General features: G+C 41.4%; 1 protein-coding gene across 5 annotated transcripts in view; it reads right to left on the reverse strand.

Moving 5' to 3' along the window:
- Positions 1-2,339: 2,339 nt before the first annotated feature.
- Positions 2,340-20,653, reverse strand: part of PIK3CG (phosphatidylinositol-4,5-bisphosphate 3-kinase catalytic subunit gamma) — a 44,022-nt gene continuing 25,708 nt past the window's right edge. For 4 of the 5 annotated variants that reach the window (XM_054987853.1, XM_054987852.1, XM_054987850.1 and 1 more), the window contains 7 exons: positions 19,705-19,808; positions 17,265-17,411; positions 14,907-14,997; positions 14,059-14,189; positions 10,149-10,260; positions 8,774-8,931; positions 2,340-5,048 (listed from right to left, as the gene is read on the reverse strand). In XM_054987853.1, coding sequence (XP_054843828.1) covers positions 4,767-5,048; positions 8,774-8,931; positions 10,149-10,260; positions 14,059-14,189; positions 14,907-14,997; positions 17,265-17,411; positions 19,705-19,808 — 1,025 coding nt within the window. In that variant the 3' untranslated portion in view covers positions 2,340-4,766. Of the gene's footprint in view, positions 5,049-8,773; positions 8,932-10,148; positions 10,261-12,322; positions 12,402-14,058; positions 14,190-14,906; positions 14,998-17,264; positions 17,412-19,704; positions 19,809-20,653 lie in introns of those variants that run through there. The other variant, XM_054987854.1, reaches the window with a different exon arrangement.

Below are 20,653 nucleotides of genomic sequence, written 5' to 3' on the forward strand. Positions count from 1 at the left end.
ACGGAGATGTTCCACCAGGCATTTGGTGGGAGCTCTGCTGTCCTCTCGCTGGCCATACCACTGAAGACCTTCCACCACCCATGCAGGATAATGCTGTATTTTAATATTTTATACCTGCCAATTTTAATTGTTTTGATATGATGTTTTAATGTTTTTATAATGTTTTTACTTTTTTAAGCTGTTGTTAAACCACCCTGAGCCCATCTGACGGGGAGGGCGGTCTAGAAATGTGATTAAATAAATAAATAAATAAATAAATAAATAAATAAATAAATAAATAAATAGTCCTTGGCTTTTTAAAAAATGTGGGTCCAATAATCAAAATCCATCTTGGCTAAAGGCCCAAGTGTCCCCTTCCCTTTTGGTATCCTGTTTACTGGTGAGTTAATGTATAATTTCCTTTGATACTTCCTGCTGCAATCTACAATCCCCCCTTAATGTAAACATCTTTCTGATTGCCAAAGGTGTCTGCAACAGGTCTTTCCTTTCCCAATCCAGGAAAAGAGTATAAAAGGGGATAATTAATAGGCTAATAACTATCAATGCAGCTCTAATAATTCTCAAATATGTGAGTAGAAGTCGCTGTCCTCTGCAATACATGTTTGTATCTTGTTTGCATGCTTCTCATTCTAATGGGCAAATTAATTGTTTCCGGAGCTTTTTTTCTGGGAAAAGAGGTGCTGGAACTCAAGACCGCACAATGACGTCACATTGGGTCAGCTGGAACAAGGGGGGACTTTTTTAAAGCTTAAATTGCCCTCTGCAAAAATGGTCACATGGCCGGTGGCCCCAACCCCTGATCTCCAGACAGAGGGGAGTTTAGATCGCCCTCCGCTGTGTGCAGAGGGCGATCTAAACTCCCCTCTGTCTGGAGATCAGAGGGTGGGGCCACCAGCCATGTGACCATTTTTAAGAGGTGCCGGAACTCCATTCCACCGCATTCGCGCTGAAAAAAAGCCCCGATTGTTTCCCTCATTATGTAAAGCACCTTTAACCCCACCCAAAGGGAGGAGTCTGTTGCTTTGACAAGGACGTTTCCTCAGAACTTCTTGGTAACGAGAAGGTGTGTGGCTAGAGCTGGTTTCTCAGCCCTTCGGAGCCTTTTTCAGTTCTGCTGCTTTGCCATTTGACGAAACTCCATGATCCAGCTTCCATTTTTAAAAAAAAATCTTTAAACAAGGTCTCACCTTGTGGTAAGATCTGGTCCTAATTAGTGAAGGAGTTTTTGTTATTTTTGTACCTTTCGCCAGTTCTCTGTTATTTTTAAACTGCATGTGAATTTCTGGTTTTTCCTTTTACAGTAAAACAAGAGGAAAGCCTTGTAAGGACTCATAGGGAAATGGAAATGTCCATTTCTCCAGCAGCCTCCACATTCCTGCCCTCTGGCTCAACAGTTACTGCTGGAGACCGGATACCTTCAGCGTGGGAATTATCTTGCAAGTTCCCCCATGTCACCCAACATCTATGTAAAGCCTTTAGGAGAAATCATTCCTAGCTATGGAACTGGATGCTATCAATATGCAAATGATACCCAGCTCTGTATCTCACTAACCCAATCCCCTGGTGATGCAGTAGAGATCCTGACTCACTGACAGCTGTGGTCAAATGACTGAAAGGAAACAAATTGAAACTGAACCCAGATAAGACAGAAGTGAAGCTAGTTGGGAAAGTGGAGATCTTGAAGAACATTGTCCTACTCATTTTCAGTGGGGTTCAGTTGACCCTTGCAGATTTGGTTAAGAGCCTAGGGCTTGTAATGGATCCAGCCCTGCTGCTAGACAAGCGAGTAAATGCAGCTGCCAATCTGGCCACCTGGATTCATGCCACGGTAACACTGAGACTAGACTACTGTAATGCACTCTACGTAGGTCTCCCATCAAAGTCAGCTCAGAGACTCCAGCTGGCGCAGAGCGCCTCAGCTCAATTATTATAGAACATAGCACCTGGCTATGAGATAAAAGGATGGGTTTTATTTTTTCACTCTTAAGTCTTGGCTTTGAGAATATCTTAATCTTCTACCTACCCTGTTACTAATCTAGCCGAGGTAGAAGGTTTTGTTCTGTAAAAAGGAAGATTATAAGGCATGCTGATCATTTGAAAGAATGTAGCAAATTTAGGCTTTAATTTTGGTTGAATGACAAAAGCACATTTCATGTTACATATAAATGTGTCCTGAAAATGCAACGATAACAAAGGCATAAGCCTGGGCTGCTGTCACTTTGTACCTTTGATTCTTAAGTTCCTAAAAATGAAAAACATATTCTTTCTTCTACTTTTTACTTACTCATCCTTCTGGAACCATTTTCCAGTTGTAATTAAAAAAAAATAAGCAACATAGGTACATAAGAATTCTTTATTTCACTAACCGTATATACAATTTACTGGTTTCAAAATTAGAACAAAAATGGTTACAGTACGAATGATTACAGTTTAAGTTTTAAAATTTATATTAGTAACATTGGAAGAATGTTCCCTATTAGGTTTAACAATAACATTTTAACTTTTGCAGTGACACACCAAGATCCTTGCACTCAGAGCAACTGCTGAAATCAAGAAGAAAAAACAAATGGGTTGAAATGTCTCCGCTGACACAGATGAGAGTATGTGACAATTGTGTGGATTTCTGTGTTGAAAACAGAACCACCCCAATGAAAGCATGTGTCTGTGTGCACATACGCAAGCACGCACGCAAAAGGTATGGTTTTCCTTTTACATTTAATGCACATGCTGAGACACACTAATGGATCAGCAGATTATATAATACATTAAAAATCTATTTCAAACTGTATTTGCTTTGGAAAAAAACATTTTAGTAAATATAAATTAAGTCAGACAAAACTTGTTCTATCAATGATGTAGTCAGGGCTTTTTTTCAGGTGGGACGCGGTGAAACGGAGTTCCGGCCCCTCTAGAAAATGGTCACATGGCTGGTGGCCCCGCCCCCTGATCTCCAGACATTTTTGATGAGGGCGATTTAAACTTTTAAAAACTCCCCCTTGTTCCAGCTGACCCAAAGTGATGTCATTGTGCGGTCCTGAGTTCCACCACCTCTTTTCCCAGAAAAAAAAGCCCTGGATGTAGCTATATAAATTCCAGCAACCTTCAAGAAGAAAGGTTAATAAATCTAGTATTTATCTGAATATATATTCTCCTTACTTATATTTAATACTTCAACATAATTAAACAACGTCCCATCTTTCGGTAAATACTCTGTTCTTAAACCAATAACTGAAATAATAAGAAAACAACCCCTGCCATCACACAGATACAAAGTTTAGCTTTTATCTGAGTCATGTGTTTAGGTTTGCATGACCAAAGAGACTTTGAACTTTTAGTTCTTCCGACAACAGCCACCCAAGCTGCTTGGTCACTACTTTTGAAACTCGAGGGAGTTTAAAAAGTTGTCGGTAACAGTAGTAAAATCACTGCTCAAACAGCTTCTAAGCATGCTCAAGCCGCTGGCTGTGTCTGCAGTACATCTCTGGATTGAGGCACTGGTGTATCTTTGAAAACTAAGCTGGCATAGGGAAAAATAAATAACCTTTTGGCTTTTCAAGCATTTGGTAAAAAGAAAGGGTTTCTTCCAGGAAGCAAGTACCACAGTTGCAAATCTTTTTAAAGATCAAGCAAAATTTCACTGAATATACTTTAGACTTAGAATATTTATCATGCTTGTGACAAATGAAAACTGCTGAACATTTTAGTAAGTCATTTCAGAAGAAAGTCTGAAATCTTTAAACCTAATAGGCATTGCTAAGAATCAGATTTAGGAAACTTGTTCTGGGGAAACAATAGTTCCCTACGGCCAGTACGTGGGACACTCTTGGGCACAGATTCATATTTTTCAAGCAACAGTTAGTGCTCAACACAAGTCACTGAAGTCCAATCAGTGACTAGACTGGCATTTTACTGGCCATGTGCTGTCCCACCCTAAGCAGAATTACACCCTTCTAAGTCCACTGAAGTCAACGGGTTTAGAAGATTGTAACTCTGCTTAAGATTGTTCTGCGACTGCCCACTAAACGTAGTTACTCCCCCCCACCCCGGGCACAAATTGGGTCCTCCAATTCATCCCTCCTTCATCTCTCTTCAATGAGATTATCTGAAAGTGACTGGTCACCAGAGAGATTGGTGACCTGGAGCGCTTTGGCATGTGGACAATTATGAAGTAGCTCCCAACTTCCAACGAGACATCTATGGAGGTCAGCCAGAACCAAAAAGTTCCTAATGTGCCCTAGCAGCTTCGTACCCAAAATAAATTGTCAAGAACTTAATTTCTGCATGTCTTACAAACTTTAGAATACTATTTATAAGGCAGTACAATTACTACTATAAAAAAAATTAAATAGCTTAAGGCAGAAAAATGGTTTTCTTTTCAAGTTATTCTGAACAGTAACATCTCAGAAAGGTGGCTCCTGGAACCATATTCTCTTCAGATGGCTTTCTAAACATCAAATGTGAGTTAATCAGCTAAGCATGAAGTGCCTCTGCAGAGGCTGCCATCTGACTTTAACATATTTAATGATACCTATGGCCAGCAGGAAAAAATGGAAGAATCAGCAAGGCTTCTGTTTACATTAAATAACTTACTGCTTTGTAGAGTCAGCTCCTGCAAAAACTAAATTCTGGAAGAACTGCTGTGGATTTTTTTTTGGCAAAAAAAAAAAGCTCTCAGAAGCCTTTGGAGTCACCCTAGATAAAACTTATGAGCCCACAAATGCTGAAGACGCCTCCCTGCCAGTAGTTATCCCGTGCACACAGTCTCATCAGGCAGAGTGCTTTTCCACCCCTTGTTTGATTCCCAGAACGAGGTGTAGAAACCAGTTGAACTGCACCGTCCAGCCTTTGTCCCTACAAACTTCAATCTGATCCAGGAAATATTTCTTTGCATCTTCATCGCTTTTTCCCACTGTGAGGGCATCGCGGATGTATTCAATATCTTCTTTGCTTGTTAGCTGAGGCATGCCGGTCATTAGCATCATGGAAAATAGGATGATGAGGAGGCTGGTGTGCTTCCGAAGAGCGAGATAAGCCCTCACGCAGATATCCTATAAAAAGGGGAGGGAAGTTCTCATTAGACGGACTGTGTATCAAATGCTGCTGGGTTCTGAGCGATGACTCCTTTTTATGTCGTCAGCTTGTGTGACGAAGATGGCGTTCATGGTGAGCTCTTCCGTACTGAGGAACAACACACATTTCATGCCCTCCAGGTATTATGCTTCCGGCACTCCTGTCGCACGTACCAGAAAAGCACACTTCACATGAGTGCTGTTTTACCTGAAAATGGCAACGCTCGTATTTTGTAGCTCTGATATGCACAACTGTGTGTACTGTGGTTAGACAACACACGAAACAGCAGCAACTGACAGTACAATCCTAAGTAGTACTTACTCCAGTAAAAGCCTGTCCATTTCAACAGGCTTAGACTCGAGTAACTCTGTTTAGGATTGCACTGTGAGTATACCAAGATTACTGTGTGTAGAGCGCTCTCCTGGAACACAAGCTAGGAGTGCCAGAAGCACGACATCTGAAAGGGCTTCTGTGAACGAGTCGCACCTGAATACCCCATCTTCTCTGGCACCAGAACTAGAACACTAAAGGACGGGGTGGGGGGCAAAACAGACACAAGGAAAATGGAACGTAAGGAAAAGGCAAGAAGTCCTGTCGCAGTTAATGGTATTGCAAGGGATATGGAAGATATTATATGCCAACAAGCAATAAGCGAGTGATTCCCAAGCAGGGGGCTGAAGACCCCTGGGGGTCCACTGAGTTATCAAAAGGGGTATGCAAATCCATAGGCACTCCATGCGCATTTTGATCTTTTTGTCATTATGTATTTTCTCAATCAGCGGATACTAATAGTAGCATAGTGGTTAAGTGGCTGGGCTCCGAGCCAACACTCTGCTGGTTCGACTCCCACTACTGCCGTGAACTCTGCAGATGGCCTTGGGTAAGCCATTTCTATCAGCCCCAGCTCCCCAGCTGTATTGTGGGGATAATGAGAACACTGACTTTGTTCACTGCTCTGAGTGTGGCACTAATCTGTCCAGAAGGACGGTATATAAGCATGCTGTTAATACTGTAATTATTACAACTATAATTATGAGGGGGGGTCAGCAATATTTTTTTATTTTAAAAAGGGATCCTCCTTTTGAAAACGGATCTGCAGCAAGTTACTTAGGATTTCAAACATTCTGGCACCTCAGAAACCTTTCCACATTGATTTCTGTAGCAAGGAAACCAGGGAATTGCAGACACTTCTGGGGCAAGTTTGAAAGAACACACTCAGTTCACACCGAGTGCCACCCAAGCCACTTGGCCCTCACTATTACCCCGAGTTTGTTTACTTTTAATTTTACTTATTTCATTTATATCCTGCCTGTCTCCCCAATGGGGACCCAAAGCTGTTTACATCCTTCCCCTCTCCTCCACTTTATCCTCATAACTCTGAGGTAGGTTAGGCTTAGAGTGTATGACTAGCCTAAGGTTAGCCAGCTATTGAACTATGTGCATGCTCTAGAATGCATCCACTTTTTTCCTTGCAACTGTGTTTTTGCTCAGGAAGATCAGAGTAACAACACAACGTTTCTAGGAAGATCAATTGCCATTTCTGATCTTCTCATTGAGGAATTTCAGATTATTTCACAGCATCTATATACAGCAAATCGCTTAAAGAAGAATCATTGCAACTGATCTATGGAAAAGAAAACTCTCAGGATTTCAGAAGCAGCCAGAGCTTCAGTATCACCCTCCAGAGCTTTTTGTCACGCCATTTTTGTTTTTAGCACTTTGAAATCCTGGATTCAATCTCATCTCCATGGGAAATGTATCTATCACCATACTTGTTTGCAAACATGTTCCTGTTCATTTGTCCATGGAAACATGTGCTGAAGGGCTCAAAGAAACCCTGTAGAGACGACCGGTCTGTGCTCTCTGACTGACTGCGTGGAAAGAGTGGGTATGAGCATGCTGGCCCCGCCCCCCAACCTCTACAGAGCTGTCAGCACAGAGTGACTACCACAACCACAACTTGGAGAGGCTTAAGGGAGAGTAAGAAGCTAAAGGAATCAACGGACTCCCTCAAATTACACAATAAACTATTCAGTTTATGTATATATTCTCAAAAAGAGTCCAGTAGCACCTTTAAGACTAACCAATTTTATTATAGCATAAGCTTTCGAGAATCAAGTTCTCTTCATCAGATGCCTGATCAGGCATCTGATGAAGAGAACTTGATTCTCGAAAGCTTATGCTATAATAAAATTGGTTAGTCTTAAAGGTGCTACTGGACTCTTTTTGATTTTGCTACTACAGACTAACACGGCTAACTCCTCTGTATATATTCTGTTCAGTATACAATGAAAAAGTGCATAGTGCTGCTCTTGATATTGATGTAAATTCATAAATACAATTGCATAAATAGTAATAAATAATCAATTCTCTAATCCATGTAAATACTCCTACATCAAATGCATACAAATAGTTAAAATATCATATAAATACGTTCTAGGTCAATTGCATATATAGTCAAAATTCCATTTCCCATAATACAATGATAATATTATCCTGAAGTACAATCCATACTTTCCGTCTAACAAAAGTCAAGCTAAAGAACAGTCTCCATTAAACTGTAACGTTACTCATGAGGAATGGAGGTCCCCTGATGCGGTGACCATAGTAGACCAAAGTGTATCCCGCCAAATGCGAGGGAGCCACTCCTCTTGATCAGCCCGACAAATCGCTAGCTGACTTCGTTTCGCGTAGTTGCTTTCTCAGGGGCTATACCAACCTAGATTTTATATCCAGTTGCACAGTAGAAGCCCTGAACATGTTAGGTTCCACAGAAGCTTGTGAATCTGCCTGGGGTCTTCTTTCCCAACACCACTCTTTCACTTTCGCAACCGCTGCTATTCCAGAAGCAATCCGTTCAAAAACGTATCCGGAAGGAGGAAAAGGTACACATTGAATCTTCATTGGGTCTGCAGTGGGGGCTTTGACTATATATGCAATTGACCTAGAACGTATTTATATGATATTTTGACTATTTGTATGCATTTGATGTAGGAGTATTTGTATGGATTAGAGAATGGATTATTTATTACTATTTATGCAATTGTATTTATGAATTTACATTAATATTGAGAGTAGCACTTTGCACTTTTTTCATTGATTGTATACTGAACAGAATATATACATAAATTGAATAGTTTATTGTGCAATTTGAGGGAGTCCATTGGTTCCTTTAGCACAGAGTGACTATGTAGGGAAAGTGTCCACGTCTGCTTCTTTCTCTGTGGATCAACAACATTCAAAAACCAGTGTAACAGATCATTGGGAGTGTATGCAAGGACACTTCCTCTGTGCGTACTTGGTGACCCATGTAGAGGCAGGGGGCGGGGCTTGTGCGTCCACATCCACTCACTTCCTCCCTATGTGATCAGTCAACCTGCAGATGGGTCATCTGTACAGAGCAGTTCAGAGCAGTCAAGCGTGGAGCCTTGCTGCTGTGAGATAACCTGCTCATATCTGTTTGTTTTTAAAACTCAAGAGAAACATGTGGTCTGGCATTAGACAGAGGGAAGCACAACACCTTCAGAGATTTTTTTCTTCCCAGAAGCTCATCTTCTCATTTCTCCTCCATCTTCTATTAGAGTCCATGCTTTCAGGCATGGACCTTCCCTACATTGTAGGGCAGTAACATGTAGCTCTCTCACGCCTCCTGCACATCTTTCCTAAAAGGTCCTCTCTGCTTGCACGTGTTAGGCTTCTTTACCTGAAAATTCTGAAATTGGGGGCTCGTTTTCTTCCCGGAGGTTCCCATGACAAAGAGGAAATCTGGCGTCAACACAAAGGGAACTCTCTCCTTATTAAATCCAAGGAAGCTTTTGTAATTTCCAAGGATGTGGCCAAAATCAATATGAAAGAGATTGCCTTAGAAAAAAAGAAATCGGTTATTAGGAGATGGGCTGATTAAAAATTCTTTGTGATCCTGCATTTTGGGTGGAAAGAAGGGCGAGAAAGGCTGAATATAATTTCCACTATGACTTCTTTCAAAAACTCTTAATTGTCTTCACCTTTTCTATGTATTTACCTTTCCGTGTCTCACTAGTTGTGCCATTATCTACTATTCTATAACCTAATGACTGCATTTTACAGATCCTACCTCCTTTTTTGTTTGTAAGGATCTCAGAGGATAAAGATATTCCCCACATTCTAAAGGTGGCAGAAACAATCTGTAGCATCTCTGCTGCTCCATACACAAACACATTATTCTCTCTGGAAGTGAGCTCCAGGGGGAAAAAAGAATAATCCAAGTTTAAATTGGGGATAAGCTGGCTGTGAGAAGCTACGGCCCCCAGATTTACCTGGGCAGCCCAGGTTGCGGCTTGCGGGCAGTGGAGGGGCACAAGGCATGGTTGCATGCTCGCCTGACTTTCTTTGGGCGGGCCCGCAGCTAACTGGTCCTAGCTGCCCAATCTAATTCAGTAGGGAAAGGGCAACAGAAAGGTTTGGAATGAAGGTGACTATTTCCCATGCAACTTACGAAGTCAGGTTCTCACGATGGATAAAGAATCCACTGAGAATGCATCCAACATCATACAAGTACTGTTGTCATTTCTTCATCTCTTTCTCCCACGGAGCCCTCAGATTCCCATTTACCACCAGTTCCTTCATACTAAATAGACAACCAGGCCTCAGGGGTATTTATCCAGCCAGCCAGCTAAAAGCAACAGCCAGACCCATCTGCCAAGAATTCTTTAGTTTCTATTTTGTAGATCATGAAGTTCTCTGAATTAACAAAACAATCTCACATTGCAAGCATAAAATATTCCCCCTGCTCCCCTGCCCCAAGTAGCAGCATCACAAAAAAATGAATGAGATAAGGAACTCTGCTAAACAAGAGCAGGGCAATCTGGAACAGCATGGAGAAACGGTCTAATAACAAAGAAATGCACTGCATCGATAACCCAGTTCAGCCTTAACACACTGCTCTAACTTAAATTCAGTTGCAGCATTTTAAAAAGAATTCCAGAAACCTGGAAAGCAAAGATGCACCCCAATTCAGTTGCAACAGAAAAAAATGCTTAGCCCCCAAACCCATTTTTAACTGCAATATCTGTTGTGGATAAAAATATCAACGTGCTCACCTGATTCTGTAATCATAATATTATCATTGTGCCTGTCTCCGATTCCAAGTACAAAGGTTGCCACGCAGTAACCAACACAAGAGTATATAAATCTCTCCACTGCTGCCTGAAACTAATGAAAAGAAAGCAGCTATAGGAAGGAGGGTAGCCATGCAGGACAATTCAAATCCACTTGACTTCCTCAGGAGTTTGGAAGGTGTTCATTTTGAGTGTGGTTTCATCCATTCAAGGGCATAACTTTTAAACCATAGGTCAAGAGCTATATAAAACTTTCTGTTTTCAAAAGAATCAGGCCCTGAGATCCCACACTAGCAATGTCACCTTGAAGCTTTAATGGTGGTTATCGTGACTATTTTACGAGGGATCAAACAGGACGGAGAGGTTAACGGCACAGCAGCCAAAAGATAATGGCAAGTCTTTATCAATTCCCAAACCAGGCTCAAACCAACTCAGTTTTAAATAGACTACAAAACACTGTTTACTACCACAACAGGTTTACATTTTATGTTATGTTTTCGTATATTTGCGTAAGCCACATCTGAATCTAGAAAAGGCCCATGAAGTATTTTAAAGAAATAAATGGAGCCTGTTTCTAGCATCGTTGGAAACCCCATAGCTCAGTGGTAGAGCACATACTTTGTATACAGAAGGCCCCAAGTTTGATCCCTGGCATTACCAGGGGCTAGGGAAGGCTCCTGCTTGTGACTTTGGACAGCTACCACTGGTTAGGGTAGACAAGGTAGGGCCAAATTAACTAATGGTCAAATTCAATATGCTGTAGCTTCATAGGTAGGTAGGTACTTTATTGTTTTAAGACTACTTCATGTATGCAAGGGCATATGCAAAAGTACAGCATTTTAGGAGCATGCCTCGGTAGTTTAATGAGAGACTAGAACCAATATGTATTTGCAGATGCACATATGCTGGGTTGGATCCGAACTAAATTGGCCATTTCCACTGAATCCCCCTATCCACTGCAGACCCCTGCCCCGAGTCATTCCTCGGGATCCCTTATCCCACAGGGACAACATTTTGTGGAGATCAGTGGGCTGCAGGCGGCGGGGGGGGGGGGGGAGAAGCAGGAAAGTTCCATTCTGCTGCTGAAAATTTAGTCTGGATCCAACCCTTTTGGATAAACAGGAAGCAGCAGTGGCCCAGGGGTGCCTTTCACCAGCTTTAGCTGGTGAGCCAGTTGTGGCCCTTCCTGGGTGTGAAAGATCTTGCCATGGTAGTACATGCCCTGTACAATTCAAGGTGCTGGTACTGAATTTTAAAGCCCTAAATGGCTCGACACCAGCATACCTATTTTTTTGATGAAGGTGCCAAAACTCCCTTTCCCGGGAGATTCATCTGTCTCCCTCTATTGTTGTCTTCCACCTGTGGGTGCTTACTTTTTTGTTCTGTTTGGCATACCCCCAGTAACTGTTACTGACCCTCCTCCCTGACTGCTGTTGAGTCTTTGTGTCTTTATATGTTTTATTGAATTATTTTTATATTCTTTTAAATGAGGTTTTAATGTTCAAATGTTTTCATGATCGCTGTCTTGGGGGACCCTATTTGAGTGGAATGGTGGTATAAAAATGTTTTAATAAATAAAAACCCTACTTGTGCACTCACCTGGTTGTGATTGGTGATGAGTCTCTCATGAATGTATATTCAATAACAACTGAAAGCAGGGCATAGCCTTTTGCTATGGAGCTACAACAGAGTTTAAAATTCCTATTCCAGCAGAGCTGATGATTAATTCTACTGTATTTCCATCTAAACTCACAGTAGTTTTTATGAAATCAGCTATTTGGTAGCTAAGCCGCATTGTACAAGGAATTCTTTCCTTCCCCAACCCTTCTTTTTTAAAGATTAATTTATTTGATCCACTTATGAATACTTGGATGCCAGGGAAACAACCCTATCTAATAGATTAGAAAGCAAGAAAATATAAAAACACGCACCAAGGGGACCTGCTACCTGATACACATCTTGAGACTTCACACCCACTTTTTATAGTGTCAGACTGTCAAAAGCCTTCATGAGCTTTAAGATCAGTTAGAAATACTTCCTATGAGGTCAAGAAGAGACAAATATCGAGAGCACTGTCACTTAATCTGACTGATTTTCAGTTACTGGATTTCACTTTTAATTATATTTACGACTGCCAATAACTGCTATATGAATACCTTAGAAAATATTTTTTGAGAGATCCAGAAATCAAACACATCTGGAGGTTCCTAGGATCCTGTGAAACTGATTTTCTACCTGCAATTTAAAATGCAAGTTTGATAGAATGTAGTATATTAATCAGGTATGCTATGTAGTTCACTTAAATAATTTATAGATACATTTGACATACTCGATTGCATCTTGCTTATAGATTTTTTAGGTTTTCTGAAAAAAAATACTCTTTTTTTTCAGACTTGAACAAGTAGGCCAAAATTGAAGAGCGTAATGTTTATTTTTAGAATGAAATATGAAAGGTTGATCTGACAAACTAGCTCTCAACACAAAGAATGAAGCCAGACAGTTGGTTTAATGACCAAAGCCCCATTGTGCAAATAGTGTCTATCACAGCACGCTCAGACCTTTGGTGGCATAGATGCCATCAAGTCATAGCTGACTTATGGCAACCCCTGGCAGGGTTTTCATGGCAAGAGACTAACGGAGGTGGTTTGCCATTGCCTCCCTCTGCAACCCAGGTCTTCATTGGAGGTCTCCCATCCAATTACTAACCAAGGTCGACCCTGGTTAGCTTCTGAGATCAGGCACAGGGCACAAATCAAGAAGTTCAATAAAGTCATGTGTTGGCCTATGTAATAGCATCTATATAAGCTGGTCATACTCTATAACCCCTGAATATCTCAGATTTGGAAATACACTTTTCCCTTTTTTGGAAAAGTTCTAGGTAAGCTTAGAACTTCAACCATTTTTTTTCTTAAAATCAATATAGGCAGAATAGGAAGAGCATGTAAACTTCTACAGAAGTGATTTCTATGGGGGCATGATGAGGTTCTGTGTATCTATTTAATAAGTTTTTATTTAATCAGATCTAGAGTTATTAGATTATTTTATATATAAAAGTTTTAATTAATACATTTACTGTTTATTATTTAGGAAACACAGGTTTTTCACTTTGAACCTAGAACAAATAAATAGACCTCTCTTAGAGTTTGAAGGCTGGGCCCTGCAAGGGTTGACTGTTTTACGGCGCATGCAATCACCAAGCAGCACTGAGGTTTAGTGGTTCACGCACCGCTTGTCTCCATGTGACTCCCAGGCGTGTCCAAGCAACTGTAACACACACACTGTTTTGATCATTTATGATGATCTATAACCTAGCTCAGAAGGTGGCTAAAAAAATCTGGACCACATTGAAAGTTCCCCTAGTTTTCCTGGGAAATGGGGCTAGTATTGGGAGAACAGATCTATGCCTCGAGATATTTTCTACAATTTAAACATCTCCAAAATCCCAAGCATCTAATACAAAAGGCATGCCTACTTTTGATTTTCTCTCTTCTGGCTCCCACAATACTTCACTGAGGATTCTTTCTTTCAAGGGATAACAACTCAATTTGCAAGTGCTCCACTCACCAAGTGTAATTAAAATTACAGCTTCAGCTATATTGGCCCCCCTTCCCCCGTTCTTTCCATTAAATTTCAAATTGAAAATATAATCAAGGGGGAATAAAACACTACTGAAGACTAAGTGGATTTTTAAAAAAATCTTTACACTACCCCATTTGCATTGCACACTTGATACAAGGACAGACATAACCACACAATGACATTCTTGAATCCTTTTAAATGGAAATCAAGGCTCACTGCTACCCACTTCCAAGTGCAATTAATGTTTTCTTGTAGAAGTGCCGAACAATCGTCCTAAAGTGAAAAGCAAAATGGGCAGGTCAGCCACACTCACCTTTTCTTCAATGACACACTTCTCCTTAAGCCACTGGTTCAGTATTTCATCCTTAAACGCTCCTGTGTTTCCAACCGTGCTTTGTTGGATTTTAGCAATTGTCATAGCATCTTTTACAATCTCGATCATTCCTACAAAAGGAATACATGGTAATATTCCCATTATATAGCCTTCCTACTGCCTTCAAACAGAAGAAATGTTAAAGGAGATCATAAGCGATATGTTGAAACATGGAGCGTTATGCTGCTTTTGTATTTCTCCAGGCATTCCCTAGGATTGTGAGACCTCTCTCTCGATGGTTATTTTTTTTTAGCCATCTGGCAAATTGTTCTGTCATTTCCCTATGTAGCCCCCACAGGGTTCCATCCTTTTTATTTTGTTGTTGTTGCTACATTCTCATTGGACTTTTGCTACACCCCCTGCCCACATCTGTATTTCCAATATCTAAGGCAAAACCTCAACGGTCAAAAGGAATACATTGATATTATTAATTTTTAAATTTTTAATTATGAAAATAAGCTGTTAAGATTGACTATTTGTTTAAAAGTTGTATAAATAGACAATAAAATGGATAAAAATTATAAATTTTAAAAAAGAATGCAGAGAAAATACTGAGGAAATATATCAAGTATTGTAGAAACTGTGAATGGACAAAAAAAGTTACTTCAGAGAACATAATTTCATTTCCTTTGTTCACATTCCTCTGCATGGAACATCATTTCTGGTGTAAAGAAAAAAATGAAAACAAGACTGATGGATAACAAAACCAGTAACTGGTGCAAATCAAAACATTACAACCCATGCTGTAGCGCAGTGAAGATTGAAAGTCTGGTTCTAAGAATGCTTACCTATTTTATTTCCGGTAGAAATACAGCCGTATGGCAGTAAACATAAATCCAAGGATTCTTCTTCCCAGATTGACTCCATTATTCGTAGAATCTAAATTAAAAAGGTGGGGGGATAAGAATGTTTTATCATGACAGTTCAACTGCCATCTTTTAAAAAAACAAACTTATTTTAACAAATCAAACTCTTATTTCTATTCTGTACAACAAACTGGAAAGAACAAACTGCTCAAGCTTACTGAGAAATAGAGTCTGATGTGTACAAATCCTTGCTCTCATACTTGAATTATCTTCATCCCAAGACAGAAACCGCCCCCCAAACCCCTAGGCAGAATAATGTCCTATAAGAAAAGTTGAAGAGTAGCTTGAAAAATTAAGGCCGCCATATTGTATGTTGGAACGAGGAAGACCTCACACATAGGGAAGATGGGGACATCACCCCCGAGGGATTTCAGGAGATAGTGTTACAATGGCTACTTAGCAGTCAGATGGGAGAATGCCTTGCGACTGTTTTGGGACACGACTGAAAAAGCAAAAAAAAGGGACTTTTTATGTAGAACAAAACACAAACCTGTTTGAAACCAATACAGTTTTACGCTTTCTCCTGCACGGCAAACAGTCACTCAGGATGGGTACAATGATTAGTGCAGGGAAATGAGCGTGAAGAGAGGGTTGAACCTCCCTCATAAGCAGGGCTTTTTTTCAGCTGGAACACGGTGGAACGGAGTTCCAGAACCTCTTGAAAATGGACACATAGCTGCTGGCCCCACCCCCTGATATCCAGACAGAGGGGGGTTTAGATTGCCCTCCATGCCACTGGCCAGCAGCGCAGAGGGCAATCTAAACTCCCCGCTGTCTGGAGATAAGGGGTGGGGCCAGCAGCTATGTGATCATTTTCACCGAGGATGATTTAAACTTTTAAAAACTCCCCCCTTGTTCCAGCTGACCCAAAGTGACGTCATTGGTCCTGGGAACATGCGTGCACTTTGCGCGCGCACATGTGGTACCACCACCTCCCACCAAAAGTTGCCCCCTGTGCTGGCAACCCACTGAGTTCCACCACCTCTTTTCCCAGAAAAAAAGCCCTGCTCATAAGCACATACCACAGCCCGAATCAGAAGCAGATTTTCTCACAGGGCTGCTTTTTGCCTTCAAATAGAGGAGTGAGGGAGGAATCTCCTGCTCCTGTACATCCTATTACATGACATTTGGTACCAAACTTTAAAGATACCATATTTAGCAGCCTAAAAAGCACAGACTGAAATACAGGAAGGGGAACTCACAATATTCTACAGCACAGCAGCAGCATACAGGCATAAGTGTAGAAATATGTAAAATGTGCTTACTTTTAAAAGGCCAGGATCAAAGAGCTACTTTAGATAAGTTTCTCAGAGCAGAACCACAAGTGACAAAAGGCACAGATTGGACGCTTGTCTGCTTCCCTCAAGTTTTGATGGGAAATGTAGGCAGCTTGGCGGAATGTTGGACAAGTGACAGTTGAAAAGTCCATTGGACAGCAGTCAGAGAGCCAAGCTGCAAGATCAGGATGCCTACATTTCCCATCAAAACTTGAGGGAAGCTGACAAGTGTCCAATCTGTGCCTTTGTCACTTGCGGTTCTGCTCTCAGACTGCAGCCAGCAACCTTCTGGAGCAACTGGAGGCAGAGCCAGCACACCAATGTCACTTCCAGTAAAAACCAGAAGTGATACATGGGGGTGACTCTAGCATTTCACAAATCTCAATGGTTTTACCATAGGTTTTTTTGCAGAAAGCTAGAGCATCCTGTGTCACTTCTGGTTTAAACTGGAACTGACATTGGCACACTGGTACAACACCAGCATTGCAGGCCTTTCCTCCTCCAATTTTTCCTACCGGTTGTCCAAAGCACCAGTGGGCGTCAAGAGGAATTGCTAAGAGGCCTCCTGCTATAGCAGGAGCATCCCTAACTTTAGGCAAATCCAAGACTTCCATATAGACTTCCATGCCATAGCAAAAGAGCTAGCCATCTTTGGATCCTGTCCAAGGTTCCTGTTCTAAACAGCTCATGTATGAAACTCGTGTATATTAAATATTGGTTTGGATTCTGCAGAAAATTTCTACTGACAGAAGGTTTTCTTCAGATGAAAGGACTTCCATGAACGGAGCATGACTTTCAGACCTCCCCACTTCCAAATCCACTCCCCTAATGCTACTGCTGGGTGAATGGCATAAGGCCAGTCAGATTTCTGCATCAAGACAGGAAACCCGGGGGGGAAAACCACCCTTCCTTCATCAGTGGAAATAATCAGTGGGATCCGACCCCCACCCCCATATCTTTAAAGATCAACTGACATTTCAATAGCATACCATGCAAATAATACCTGTAAAATAAGCATGTCTTGCCGCAGGTCATCGCCATGTTTGAAGATAATGCCAATCGTTTCATTGGACAAGGATGTCGGATCTGCACATTTAAATTCTAGCCAAAGCGGTTTTTTCTTGGAGGCCATTATTTTACATTTTTCTATCTGCAAGAGATGTGGTCTTGTATTTCATATAGTGGAACAGATGCCTAGCAACTAAAACCCTGATAGAGGCATTTTAAAACAATGTGCCTGCTCTTAAGGTAAATAAAATGTTCGTTGTCTCTAAAATTACCTCTAGTCAAAACCACGTCCAGGGAACTTAAGAGATTTGTTCCTATGTTTCTGGTCAATATTGCTTTGGAAAACAAAAAACACTTCAGTAATTACAACGGCTAAACTGGGGAGCGCTTTAGCTCATCTGATTCAGTTAGCACCTACCCCCTACTCTTCTCTTCCTGCATATAGCTTCATCATTTCCTAGCTGTAGTAAAATCTGGAACTCCACTTCCTTTAGAGTGTAATTTCAAGGGGGTAGCCATGTTGGTCTGTAGTAGAAGAGCAAGATCCGAATCCAGTAACACCTTGGAGACCAACTAGATTTCCAGGGTGTGAACTTTCAAGAGTCAAAGCTCCCTTCGTCAGACACACGGAGTGGAAAAGGATAGGAGTCTTTTAAGTCCAGGCAAAGGGTGGGGGGTATTGCAAATTAGACTGTCAGGAATAGAGATGGGCACGATCCAAAAAAAATTAACGAGCCAGCGGATCGTGGTTTGGCGCTGGCAACGATCCTGAAGTAACGATCCACACTGATCATCTCCCGTTCCCGAACCATGGATCGTGGATCATGGATGCCAAAGCGGGGCACGCTGGTATTCCCAGCTATGTGGGAAGGTGGGTTGTGGCGGCGGCCGACTCTCTCTGTCTCTCTCCAAAGGCTAGCAAGTAGCAAGCAAGATCACGATCCGCCAGGTCACGATCGCACGATCACCATTATCGTGGGTTTTTTTCGTTCGTAATGCGGATCGTGCCCATCTCTAGTCAGGAAGCTAGCTATAATACATGTTGTAATTAACTAGATAGAATAATAACATTTGATTTATATACCGCCCTTCAGGACAACTTAATGCTTTCTCAGAGTAGCTTACAAAGTATGTTATGATTATCCCAACAGTCACCCTGTGAGGTGGGTGGGGCTGAGAGAGCTCTGGAAGAGCTGTGATTGACCAAGGTCACCCAGCTGGCTTCAAGTGGAGGAGTGGGGAATCAAAACCAGTTCTCCAGATCAGAGTCCTGCCACTCTTAACCGCTACACCAAACTGCACTAAACATGGGTACAGAGTATGTAAAATCAGCATCTGTAATGCAATGAAAAATGGATGCCCCAGGGTTGAATTGGGACATAGGATTTTTTCTTGCATTACAGATTCTAATTTTACACACTTTGCACCCGTGTTGTATCTAGCTAATTACATATATTATAGCCAGCTTCCAGGCAATCTAATTTGCAATACCCCTCCTACCCTCTGCCTAGTCTTTAAAGACTCCTCTCCTTTTCCACTCCATGTGTCTGACAAAGGGAGCTTTGACTCTCGAAATCTCACACCCTGGAAATCTAGTTGTTTCTCTAAGGTTTACAGTGCAAGATTCACAGTACAGTTCTATTCATGCTTACCTAGGAATAAGGCAACTCATCTAGATAACTTGACTAATACCCTTTCAAAAACAGCTATTCTAGTGGCTACTATTGCATCCTGTGGCAGAGAGTTCCAAAAATGGTATGTGTAAAGAAGTACTCTTCTCCCTTCTGAATCTGCTGCCTATCAGCTTCCTAGGGGGCCTGCGAGTCCTAGTGCTTTGGGAGAAGGAGAAAAAGTTCTTGCTGTATCTACTTCTCCACATCAGGTTCCCCAGAAATCTGATCTTAAATATTGTTCGTGATTGGTTTGGTCTTTATAACTCCTCAGTTATTAATCTGGGAACAAGAAGGTAGTGGTTTCAACATCTTCGATACCCTGGGCTTTCTACCAGATTTTCTTTACTCGTCATTCCCATATTCTCACATTCTACAATCAAGTTTTCTTATTTCCCCCCAAAAGAATGAGGAGGAGGGTAGGGAATACAGAGCTCAGTTTATAAGTTTCTTTCTGTCATCATGTTTTTGCTTGGTATTGAGAGAGTTTATCTTCTTACACCACGTTTTAAAGAAAAGGCTTGGAGTTTGTTGTAGGACCAAGAAATCTGCTCCCACCCAAACCCACTATTTTTTCCTTCCAAACCCCTCTTGTGCCCCAAACTGCTTTCTCAACTTGAAATTTAATTAAACTTGAAACACTCCATGAAGCGTCTGGCCAGACGGAAACAAACAAACAAAACGATACCTCAGAGGTGTGCTCTAGTTTGCAAATCAAATATATTTTTAGAAATACAGAAACGGTTGAGTATCTAATATATTTACCACAAGCGCTCCTGCTTTCAGCCCAGGGTCATATGGAACTCTGAAGCATTCAGGAAGTTTACTGTCCTGTAGTTTCTCAAGCTTTTGTTTGAGTTGCGTGATAACTGAAAATGGTCAATGAGAAAAAAAGATCAAAACTTAGGAGAGACTGGACAGCTTTTTCAGGTTGCTTTGAGCTAAAAGAGAGATTCTGCTCATGGAACATGCACTCGGCTCACTTTTGTCTCTTGTCAACGGGATTTTCAAATGTCGTGTTGTTTTGACTAGAAGTTCTTCAGGAAACCATGGGAACTGAGGACCTCACAAAAAGCACTGTTAGTTCTTTCAAGTCTCTAGCCTTAGCTGATTAGACCTTTGATGGAGTCATGATCTAGACTGGAAACTACCAAAGTAACAGCCCAGACAAGACGTACTCACAGAACGAGTCACTCTCAACTAAAAAAGCTACACAGCTACTGCATGGTCTGTGCGCCAGCCTACGAAACATGAACGTACAGTAACGTACGAGGACCTCTGAGTATATAGGGTTGTCTCCCCCAATCACTGTTGTACCTCAGCCAGCCCTTGGCTACCTAGAGTGAGGGGAGGGCTTGCAAGTCAGATTTATGACACAAAACAGTGTGTAACTTTTCACATTCTTCATAACATAAACAAATAAATATTTCACGATATTAAAAGGTCTCTTCAAGTTGAACTCTTGCACTGCAAGAGAAGGGGTGGTTAGAACCTCTCTCTGTACAAAGGTTTCTATTTGCAAGGAGTTTTGTTTATGGTCTTGCATCCTGGTCTTGCAGCTGTAATGGAGAGCCAAGCTGTAAGACCAGGATGCCTACATTTCCCATCAAAACTTGAGGGAATCTGACAAGTGTCCAACCTGTGTAAGGCGTCACTTGTAGCTTGGCTCTGAGTGTGTAAGAGCGGTGTGCCGCATTCCAACACCTCATTCAGC

This window comes from Eublepharis macularius, chromosome 9 (assembly GCF_028583425.1).
Source record: "Eublepharis macularius isolate TG4126 chromosome 9, MPM_Emac_v1.0, whole genome shotgun sequence".
Taxonomy (NCBI): Eukaryota; Metazoa; Chordata; class Lepidosauria; order Squamata; family Eublepharidae; genus Eublepharis; species Eublepharis macularius.